The 11,507-nt window shown below is 45.5% G+C and overlaps 1 protein-coding gene across 1 annotated transcript; it reads left to right on the forward strand.

Moving 5' to 3' along the window:
• The first annotated feature begins 268 nt into the window (after positions 1 to 268).
• Positions 269 to 4,617, forward strand: LOC123065012 (uncharacterized). Its single transcript, XM_044488387.1, has 12 exons — positions 269 to 402; positions 500 to 570; positions 752 to 817; positions 936 to 1,011; positions 1,433 to 1,500; positions 2,407 to 2,508; positions 3,175 to 3,264; positions 3,447 to 3,521; positions 3,610 to 3,642; positions 3,855 to 3,929; positions 4,138 to 4,191; positions 4,296 to 4,617. Exons 1-12 carry the CDS (start codon positions 351 to 353, stop codon positions 4,386 to 4,388), a joined length of 855 nt encoding a protein of 284 aa, XP_044344322.1. The 5' UTR covers positions 269 to 350; the 3' UTR covers positions 4,389 to 4,617.
• The last annotated feature ends 6,890 nt before the right edge of the window (positions 4,618 to 11,507 follow it).

Here is an 11,507-nt window from a genome sequence, read left to right on the forward strand (position 1 = left end):
CGACGGCGAGATGTGGGCGTCGGCGCTGGAGGAGATGAGGATGGGGACGAGATCCGCGGAGCTGCGAGACAGGAATGAGGCGAGATTCGCGAGATCCGCAGCGCCACGTGGTTGCTCGCGACTGGGTCGCGGCGTGCGCGCGTGGACTGGACCGGCCGAAGCTTCGGCCGGTGCCCCGGTCCCAAACGTTTCCAAATAAATTATTGGACCGTAACCAGAGTCAGGCGGCCAAACGACGCGCGCTCTATATAAACGAACCGACCCGCTTTGGACAGCTCTTTCCTCTCCTCCAAGGCCAAACTCGCGGACGTTCTCCCCCTCCCCAGCCTCGTCGCCCGCACCGCGAAGCAATGGCGACGGCGTCGGTGCACCTCGGACGCTACGTCCTCCTCGCCGGCGTCGGTGCGTAGCCCTTTCTCTCCGGTCAATTTTCATCTCGATCGCGAGCTCAGCTTCCCGTGCTTGTTTTTGCTGACGGATCTGTCGATCGCGCGCGCAGGTTTCGCAGCCCCCATCGTCCTCGGCAACGGCCGCGCCGCCCGCTTCTCCGACATCCTCAAGGACTTCCAGGTGCGTGCGCGCGCGCGCGACCGATCGATCACTGGCTTAATCTATTCATTGCTGCCTCGCTTCGACCGGTCACATCGATTAGCGGTGTTGACTGGCCGGCGGCGAGAGTGCGCGCTTGTCTAATTCCTATTCTGACTTCATGTGCTGCGGCCGGCCGGCGGCGGTGGTTCCACTTTCACAGGAGTTTCTGCGCGAGAAAGGAGTAGACAGCAGCGGCGCCGAAGAAAATGCCGCGCTCCACCTTCAGGTGTGTCCTGTGCTCTCTGTATTATAATGCAGCGACTGTAACCGGATGCACTGAAAATAAATTAGCGTCCAGAGTATGTTTATATCAGTGGATTAATTATGTTTTCTACCAATTTTAGCTGCAAATGCTTGCTCGGGAGGTCCGACATTTGTCAATGGCTCAGACTATTGTTCATATCGACCCTGGCAACAAAGGTGCGTTCATCTGCCGCCCTGAAATTTCCTTGTTGTGACTATCCAACCATGTCTTGGTTAACATTACTTGGCATATCCTCGTTCCCATGCTGCTGCTAACATTAAGGGTCTAATAACGTCTTCCAAAATAAAAGTGGAGTGCAGTTGACTTCTGCTACATTCCAGAGTCCATACACATCTTTTCTCGGATTGTACAAGTATATATTTGATGTTGATGGCAGTTTGATTACAGAAATAAAAACATTAATTACAGGGACAAGCAGTCTGAAAAACTGCAATTGAGAAGTGTGTAAAATACCTAATATGTTCCGTTGCTGCTTAAAATCTGGCTGTTGTATTTTTTTCATTCTTTTTTTAGGTCGTATTTTGGTCATTTTACATCTACATGGTTTATAACCCCTTGTTTTTCATCTGTTTGCAGTTCTGTCAGCTTTCATAGCTCCTGCTGCAGCTGCTGGGGTGGCGGGCTATGCCTATATGTGGTGGAAAGTACGTGATATCTACTTTATGTTAGCCTTCAATCTTCAACAATATTTGCGACATCTCGAGAAACACTAGCAACCGTCATGTGCAATGCACACTTTTCCTTAGCAAATCCTGCATGGAAAATACATCGTATATGTGAAAACTGTAATTTTAGTCGTCATTAAAATTATGCATCTCAAATCGCTCGAAGGAAAAGGACAGACATTGAATATCTGTTAAATCTTGAGCAAGTCTACAGTGAAGAGATAATTAGTAGGGCTTGATTAGGGTACTAGTTGTGCCATAACTCTGCAAATAGGTAAATTCCAGGTACACCACACCAACTCGTAGTTCTATAACTATTCATTTAGTTCTTTTAATAAAAACTAAAAGTGGTGGTTCTGCCGCATTGTTCGCAATTATCCAAAATCCTGCCTGGAGTTCTTCATTGTCTTATTTACTTCTAAACCTTGTTGGTTTCACATTGTCGAGCTAATTATGCTCATACGGCTCGTAGCACCGCTTGTTGGTTGCAACGGCCACGCCCGTTTGTTCATGATCTTGTATTAGCAGATTGTAACCTTGTTACTATGGAATAAACTCCCTTTTACCCGGCAAAAGAAAAACTTCTAAATCTTGTTACCCTTCTTAATCGGCACACATATGCATAAAAAGCGTCATTTTCTAGTTTATACATTTGGTATTTATTTAATCTTGTGCTGTCCTGGTTATCTGCCTAGTAGTGTTTGGTTTGATTCAAGCTTTTACTTCCTGATCACATCATCACTACATTGGATTACTTATCATATACTCCCTCCGTTCCAAAATAGATGACTCAACTTTGTACTAACTTTGTATTAAAATTAGTACAAAGTTGGGTCATCTATTTTGGAACGGAGGGAGTACTTACTTGTATCTGCACGCTTTCAGGGTATCTCATTTTCTAGCATAATGTACGTCACCAAGCAAAATATGGCTAATGCTGTCTCAAGCATGACAAAGCATCTGGAACAAGTGCAGAACTCTCTTGCTGTAAGTATAAAATAATTTTTCAGTTATATTTGATTGGAAAAAGGGTCACCATCTCCTTTATTCCTATATTAGTCCTCTGTGCTTCTAGATAACCATACCTCTTCTTTGTATTGTGCAAATTTGTTACTTTAACCTTCTTGGCTTAATACATCATGAGGTAGAGCACTACCATCTATCTTGCAGATAAAAAGGATAATTGCACCACTCGTGCTTGTTATAACTATGGATGTGATACGAACTTTGGTGTTCACCATATCTATTTGCTCTCAGATATATTTGGCTAAAAAGTCACTAGTCATTGTTGTGCTACTGCTGACCTGTTTCCAACAGAAAAGAAATCTGCAAGGGCAATGAGCTTGAAAGAAGTGGTTTCTTACAAAGAAAATTGCCATCATATGTTGATTTAACATGGATCTTGAGCTTGTATTTCCTCAAACTATGTTATTATTTATAGTAAGATATGTTTTCTTCAAATCAAATGCATTGGCAATCTGGTTGCAAACTGGTTGATGTGATTCTAAAAAGGCTAATCAATTTAAATGTGTACCTAATTTGCCTCTCTTTTCGTGCGAGAAATGTGGAATATCAAAAAAAAATATTGTTCCTTTTTTATGTTAAGCAGGCTGTTGAATTCTCAAGTACTGACATTTTTCTCTCAATCTGAAGGCTGCTAAAAGGCACTTGACACAGCGTATACAAAGGTTGGATGATAAACTGGATAAGCAAAAGGAGATGTCTGGACAAATAAGAGATGAGGTACTTCCTAAATTTCCATGCTTCCCATTGTAATGGTAACTGCGCATGGCGCAGCTTAATTTGAATAGTGAACTTGGCCATCCATGCAGTGTTAAGTATTTTTTTTCAATGGTTGATTTGTAACAAAGTAAACACTTCCAAGTTACTTGGTGAATTACAAATATCCCATTTTCTTCTTTCAGGTTGCCGGTGCGCGGATTAAACTCAAGGACATTGGTGCAGAAATGGAAAATCTAAAAAAGTTGGCGTTTAATATGGTAAGCTTATATCGTATCTATCATTTGGACAGTATTGATTGCCAGTCTTTCAGTTGAGCTAACGTAAATTACTGTATTGCTTGTGCAGGATGGGAAGTTGGATTCGATTCAAGACAAGCAGGTTCTCCTCCGCACATAAATGTTTACTTCCTTTCATCGATCTTCTTAACCGTGGAAATCTGTTCTACACTTCTGCCACTTGTCACTGAAAAAAGAAAGAACTCTATGCTGTGATTTCTAGCAAAGGGATTCCCTTGCGAAGTTCTTGATATCAGGAGTGAGTCTAGCGGATAACATTTCTCTCTGTGGTGACTAACGATGTTGTATCAACAGGATTGCCAATTGGCTGGCGTGTCGTACCTCCTCCAATTCATAGAACCAAATGTTGCGATGCTGCCGAACCGCCTGGTAAGAACGTAGCCAGAAATTACCGCTCTTGCAATAATAACTTGTTGCAGCATCTCTCACTAGCTTAAAAAAACCTCTGAATCACATGGGAATAGGTGTTTGGGTAGCTGAATTGTACCACATAGCGTTCGTCTGCAAAAAGGTATAGTGATACAAAAGGCAGCATAACGATCACTTGGTCTAACATCGTCATGTTCGTTTGCTGCAGGAAGGCTTGCAGCGGCCGGTGGTTACGAGATCCATGAAGCAAGGAGAGCTCCCGGTTAGTTCTCTTCTCCCATACACAACTTTTTCCATGGTTAAGGCTCTGTTATTAGTAAGTACTACTCCGTATATCTTTGTCTGATGGGAACCTCTTTCCTTCAGGGGCTGGAGTTTGGGCTGCGCCTGCTGGCTCTGGAACAAACTGCCAAAGGAGCAGGGCTGGCCCTGTCGTCGCTGCCCGTCAAATCTGCGTGATGATACTTCTTCCGTTGTCAGTCGTGGTGGAGGCTGCGACGAGTTTATAAATCCCAGGTTGTATAGACAGGGAATTCGTAACATCTGGGAGTTACGCTAAAGAAATACACGACTTGTAGTAGGGTAGGGTAGTGCTTTTACTCGTCATTTTAGACGAACTAGGCCGTGTTATATTACTGGTTAACAATAGTTTCAAGGAATCCTAATCTTTACAGTTGCTATTTGTTTCCTTGGTTCGGGCGTCGCCTTGTTGCTTGGTGAACTTGCTCGGTGCTCTCACAGTTTTACGCGTCAACTGACAAATTGTTTGCTACTGTGTGTTTTATCTGCCTCATTTTCCGATGGGATTAGGATGAAGTAGCCTAGTACAGGCCGCCGGCCGTCTAACTCTTTGGAAGATCCTGCTATTTCTTTCCAATCCAAACACACCAATGATATCAGCGTTATATTGGCGGCTGCCGTGCTGCATTTTTTCTAAATGTCTGCTATTAATCGCCCATAGTTGTAATGTTTTTTAGGGTATCCATCATCGCACACATCCAGCGACTCGGAGGAACCCTAGCCGACACCATCACAACCATCGCCGCTACTAGAGGTCATTGCCGGCATACCTGAACCGGTGGATCACTTTTTCCAAGTAATGGGAAAGGGACTGCCACTAAAACACTATTGAGACAAAAAGATAGGCTATCAAAAGGTAGAGGAGATAGTATATGGTCGATAGTTGGAGTCGGTAGCTCTCCTAGGCTTCCCTCATCTGGGATCACTAGGGACTTCAACTGGAAGGAAAATCAAAGGAGCGACCCCATTGTCTTCATCCCGTAGGAACTAGGAGATCACCCCAAGGACGCCTTTGACGGCACTTCAATAAGTGAAACACATTAGGTGTCCGCTCTCCGGTTGGGCGGTAAGGGTCGGAGAAGGGGAATCACTCATTCTTAAAACCAACATTCTCAAGCTTAAAATCAAAGAGTCGAGTGAAAAAAGTGAGAGCTCCCCATTACTGGTTTTCCTGAAACTAGATTGCTCGAAACTATAAAAATCCTTAAAATGTGATTCCAACTCAACACCTTTTGTTTTGAGATCTTAAGAAGCTCCACTTAGGTTCCAAAGGACGGTGGTGGCGTTCAGCCTCTTTTTAAGGGCAGCGAATCACCTGGTGGCAGAAGGGGGTGATAGGTAGCGCCCGTGGCAACTCCGACCATAGTGCTCGTTCATGTCAGGACGTTTTGCCTCGCTCGATTACAAGGGTGGTGTGGGTCGCCCAACATCGCGGCTCGCCTTGCCTTGCTTAATGCTACAGTAGCATAGGTATGATTTTCGGGGGGTTTTCAACAAAAGTACACGAATTCAAAACTTGTTCGTGAATATAAAAAAATGTTTGTGATTCAAAAAATCTGTAAAAATTGAAAAAAAATATTCACGAATTTGAAAAATGTTTGTGAATTCAAAAGTTGTTCACAAATACAAAAACTGTTCATGAATTCATAAATTGTTCCTGAATCAAAAAAAGTGAATCAAAAAATTGCTCGCGATCCAAAAAATGTTCATGAATTCAAAACATTTGTCGTGTTCAAAAATTGCCCGGGTACTAAAAAAAGTTCACGAATTTAAAATTGTTCATGAGTCCAAAAAATTGTCGTGAATTCATAAAAATAGCTCACGGATTTGAAAAAATATTAGTGAATTTAAAATTATTCGCTAATATGAAAAAGTTCATGAATTAAAAGTATCAGCAGTTAAAAAGCAGAAATGTAGAAGGAAAAGGAAAAAGAACATAAATGGATGAAAGAAAAATGCTAAAACCCGATAGAAAACCAAAAAAAGTAGTGAAGAAAACAATTTTCATCCCTGGACGGTTCCCGCAAAGGTCGGATAGTTTCCCTCAATTTGGTCGCGCCACCCAATTATGCACGAACCCAATCGTGCCTCGGTGTCTTTTTTTTTTTGGTAAATGTTTGTGGCCGGGGCGCCGGCCGAACAGTGCGCCGGTCTACCGCGCGCACGCCGCGTGGACGCCATATCACGCGTATGGCCCACACTTCTGCTTCCCTCGTCCTTATCCCCTGGGCGTCTTATCTCTTCACCGAACAACACATTCATTCTTTTTCTCTCTCGTACATAGCTACATCCATTGATTCCCCATTGACTCCTCATTGACGGCCACGCCTCTCTTTTCAATCGGTGGTCCTGCTCCTCCGGCGAGCTCCCCGGCCGCCAAAATCCTACCTCCATGGCGAGCTCCTCCAATCCCCCTCCCCCCTCCCCCTAATCAGTCTCTTCTCTAGCTGCGAGCAACGGCGCGGCGTGTTTTTGCTGAAACCAGGGGATGATGATGATGCAATCGGCGCACGGCCGAGCTGGAGTTGGCACACGACCGGCGATGTGGCGGCGGATGTTGCAAGCCCAACCACTGTGTTGGAGCATCGGCGACGATGTGCTACAGAGAAAGATGCTGGATCCGACCATGGTCGGACCTGCAAGTACTAGCGTTTTTGCAACCTAGGCGGCACCAGTGCTACAACCGCTACTTCTTTTTGCTAGCACCGTTGGCGATTTTTGCTGGAACCAGCGAGGGATTTTGCTGCATTCTGCATCTGTTTTTGCTGGAAACTTGCCTCCATTTTTATTTTTGCTATCACCGGTTTTGTGTGTTTGCTGGAACCGGCATATTATTTAGCTGGAAATAGCTTGGTTTTTTGCTACAATCGACCTTGGAGCTTTTCCCTGCTAAATTTGTTTTTGCTGGAACCGGCACATATTTTTGCTGGAAGCTGGTTTCTTTTTGCTACAATCACTGGAGCTTTCTTTCTACTGAACTTGTTTTGCTGGAACTAGAGCTTTTTTTTGCTGGAACCTAATAATATTTTTGCTTCAACCGACCACTTGAGGATTTTGTTTGTTCTTCAGAATTTTCTTGTTGGACAGCAAGATGCAAGCTAACGGCCACGGCGAGCCGGAGATGGTGACGTCGGGGGCATGCTGGAACCAGGGCGAACCGCGAGCTGGAACGAGCTAGGGAGCGTTCGAGTTGCATCCTTTGTTGAGCGCGCGCTGGGGGCCCACTGGTGGCCATGATGCAATCCCGACGGCCACGGACGGACGGGGACGCGTCGGAGCTCGTCGGCGACGGCCCTGACGGCAACATGTCAGGGGGAGGGGACGGGGGCGATGCTCTGTGTGCGGGAGTGTGAGGAACAAGGGAAGAAGACGACTATAGGGGGCGTCAGATCTGACGGATGTAAATGGATGAATCGGACAGATGCGCTGCGACCGGCCCAAATTTGGGCCGGTGCGCCGGAGCCTATCACTGGCCTTTTTTTTGCGGGGTAACCGTGCCTTGGTGTCTAGCAGCACTACCCCACCATCCAGCCAACCCGGGATCAACCGCTGGATGCCCCTTTTTCTCTCTCTTTCTCAGGTTTTAGGTGTGCATGCCCATACATGTGATGTTTAAGCGATCGACGCGTTAACACTCGCAGAGCGCGATATATATCATTTGGCCCATACGTGCGATCACTTTAAGCGTTCGACGCGTTAACACTCGTAGAAAGCGATATATATCGTTTGTGTGGTGGATTTGGGCTGCGACAATCAGCACCCGGACAAGCGGCGGCAAGGCTCGCATCATCCCTTGTTGCGGCCTCTTGCGCATGGCAGGTGTGGTAACCATCTTCTGGTGGCGTAGGTCGTGGCCGTTGCGCCGGCTTATGTTCTTGACTCAGCATGAATTGTTAACATGTGTCATTAAGGAAGAGTGCCCCGGAGCCGCATTCGTTGTTGTTGACCCTTGAATTGATTTGAAGTGCCAAACACCAAATCTCATTGTCACACACGTGCGACGACCCCTAATCTCACTATCTCAAGGATATGATAGGAATCTACGCTGGAGCTCCATATACTACGTCCTGGCGGATCGAGGCCCTAAACACCAACTCAAAGTAAAAGTGTCACCCCTGTGAGGACATAAACTGTTGGAAATATGAGCAATTTATCGAATGATTTTATTAACAGAAATGCTAGAAAAAGCATGACTGGTATAGCAGTGATAAAACAAGTTATGCGATTTGACAAAGAGAAGGTAAATAACATCAGCATAATGAACTAGAACCGATCATCTCTAGAGCAGACAGTAGATCAAGATGCATATATGAGGTAGATCGTAACATGTCTAGGGCAAACACTAGAACAAGCAACTGTGACAGGACCTCTAACAGGAAAAACAAGTACACGTACGAGGCAGCAACCGGAGCAGAGGCACTGGACTTGGGGTCGGTGTCCTCCATGTCGTCGAGGAGATTGTCGACGTCGGGGAAGTAGTCGTTGTTGGGGAAGTAGTCGTCGGAGTCTGGGGCGTCCGTGACGAAGAAGTCAGTAGTCGCGCAGAGCGCTCCCCAAAAACCTTATCACCCTTCTCCCGTACAGGACTCAAAGTGGCGCACTTTCGGAGGCCTACTGTCCCGACCTGCGGTGCATGCCGCAAGCCGGGATGAGGAAGACCGTAGCAGCAACGCAGTGTTCAGGAACCGGTGGCGAGAGGAAGAATGAGTTCTGGTGCGTCTCTCTGAGAGGAGCGTCCTCCCTTTTATAGACGCAAGAGAAGGAGGCAAGAGGGCAGCGACGGGAGGCGAAACGAAGAGAGGGAGACGAAGCCAACGGACTTCAACCGAAGAGGCACCCCGTTCGGATTCAGTGTCCACTACGAAAAATGTTTCAGCTCCCGCGTGACCTTTCGTATACCCGTCGTGCATGGCAAAAATTTAACATCGGCTCGGCTCATTCCCGCAACCAGTGGCGCGGCGCGTCGTGGCGAGGCGTGGCATGGCGAGGCGGGCGGCGGAGGAGGAGCGCGCGTGGATGTCCCTTATAAAGAGGTCCAACTCCCTCTAAACTAGCAATGTGGGACTAAACTTTAGTTCCACCTCTTGCCTTGCATGAATGGGTTGCGTGGGCCTCTAGGATTTATTAGGAATTTCTGAAACTTCTATTGGGCTAGGCCCAAATAAACAAAAATTCCAGTAATCCCCCACCAGATCCCAGAGGCACACAAAATTTGCCTTTGGTTCCAAAACATTGTTTTATATACCGGTATTGCAGTGGAGACTGTTAAGTTGAACTTCCACCTAGAACTCTATGCTACACTAGTAAGCAACTTGAACAGTGGACTGGGCCTTGAACTGCAAGTTTTCTGCGAATCTAGCTTCACATAAAGCCTTGACCGGTACGTGGCTACCGTGGGTCTTCCCCGCGGGTGGAGCTTATGCGTCATACTCCGAGACCTTTCATGAGTTTACTAGAGAGAACCCTACTCTCATAGATTGTGACGTTTAACAATCAGACTCATATAGGTGCGTTCTTCAAAAGATGTTTTGCAGGACAACATCTCTACTTCAAGGAGCCATTTAGAACACATTAAGATATACATCAACCTGCCATGTAGATTAGGAGAGTATTGCATCTTCATGGAGTGGTATTTTTAACAGTAAGGGTACTCTCCTCCCAGTTGACCAACAGCTTGTCTTCCACATCTAATTTACGGGATCTCCGATCACAAAGAATAGGTTACCACTGTGAACAACTCATATTGAGGGTCTCATACCCATCTCCCTCGATGCATTATCTATCACATTACGTGATAGACCCTTAGTGAAAGGATCTGCCAGATTTTTAGACGTTTGGATATAATCCAATGCAATAACTCCGGAGTTTCTCATTTTCCTGACAGACTTTAACCTTCTCTGAACGTGTCTTGATGACTTCATATTATCCTTTGAGTTGTTCACTTTCGTGATCACAGTTTGATTGTCGCAGTTCATAAGGATACCCGGTACAGGTTTCTCAACAACCGGTTAGTCATTCAAGGGCCGGCGAAGTCAATCTGCTTCGACCGTAGCTGTATCTAGTGCTGTGAGTTTTGCTTCCATTGTTGACCTCGTTAAGATGGTCTGCTTGCAAGACTTCCAAGAAACAGCGCCACCTCCGTGAGTGAATACATAACCGCTCGTGGCCTTTATCTCATCAGCATCTGAGATCCAGTTTGAGCCACTATACCCTTCAAGCACCTTTGGATGCCCAGTGTAGTGAATTCCATAATTTGTAGTGCCTTTCAAATAACGCAAAACTCTCTCTAGAGCTTTCCAATGCACATCTCCTGGTTTTGAGACAAACCGGCTCAGTTTGCTAACTGCAAAAGAGATGTCAGGTCTTGTAGCACTGGCTAAGTACATAAGCGAGCCAATAATCTGAGAATATTTCAATTGGTCTCTAACAATTCTTCGATTCTTTTGAAGCAACACACTAGCATCATATGGTGTTGGAGAGGGCTTGCAGTCACTGTAGCCAAAGCGACTCAAGATCTTTTCCACATAGTGAGACTGAAGCAATGTAATCCCACCATCATCGTCTCTCAACAACTTGATGTTCAGAATGACATCAGCCACTCCTAAATCCTTCATCTCAAAATAGCGAGATAGGAAATCCCTGACCTCCTTAATAACATTCAGATTTGTTTCAAAAATCAGTATGCCATCAACATACAGGCAAAGCATAACTCCCTCACCTCCATCATGGCGATAGTACACACATTTGTTAGCTTCGTTCACAACAAAGCCTGCAGCTGTTAAAGTTCTTTCGAACTTCTCATGCCACTGTTTGGGTGCTTGCTTGAGTCCATACAAAGACTTCAGCAACTTACACACTTTTCCTTCCTGACCATCTATTACAAACCCATCTGGTTGTTCCATATAAATTTCCTCGTCCAACTCTCCATTTAGGAAAGCAGTCTTAACATCCATTTGATGAACGAGAAGACCATGTGAGGCAGCTAGTGAAAGTAGAACTCGGATAGTGGTCAGTCGAGCCATAGGTGAGTAAGTATCAAAGAAGTCTTCACCTTCCTTTTGGGTATAACTTAGCCACGAGCCGAGCCTTGTACTTTTCAATAGTACCATCAGGACTAAGCTTCTTCTTGAATACCCATTTGCATCCTATAGGTTTGCACCCATAAGGACGATCAGTTATCTCCCAAGTTTCAGTCGCTAAGATGGAATCCATCTCGCTACGAACTACTTCCTTCCAGTAGTGAGCATCTTCAGATGCATAGGCCTCTGAAATAGAACT

This window comes from Triticum aestivum, chromosome 3B (assembly GCF_018294505.1).
Source record: "Triticum aestivum cultivar Chinese Spring chromosome 3B, IWGSC CS RefSeq v2.1, whole genome shotgun sequence".
Taxonomy (NCBI): domain Eukaryota; kingdom Viridiplantae; phylum Streptophyta; class Magnoliopsida; order Poales; family Poaceae; genus Triticum; species Triticum aestivum.

What these genes read in the sequence shown, in the direction of transcription:
- LOC123065012 (XM_044488387.1), top strand. Translation starts at nt 351, where the DNA reads ATGGCGACGGCGTCGGTGCACCTCGGACGCTACGTCCTCCTCGCCGGC. An exon ending in ACATCCTCAAGGACTTCCAG is followed by an intron (nt 571 to 751) that starts GTGCGTGCGCGC and finishes CCACTTTCACAG; the next exon opens with GAGTTTCTGCGCGAGAAAGG. An exon ending in TGAAGCAAGGAGAGCTCCCG is followed by an intron (nt 4,192 to 4,295) that starts GTTAGTTCTCTT and finishes TCTTTCCTTCAG; the next exon opens with GGGCTGGAGTTTGGGCTGCG.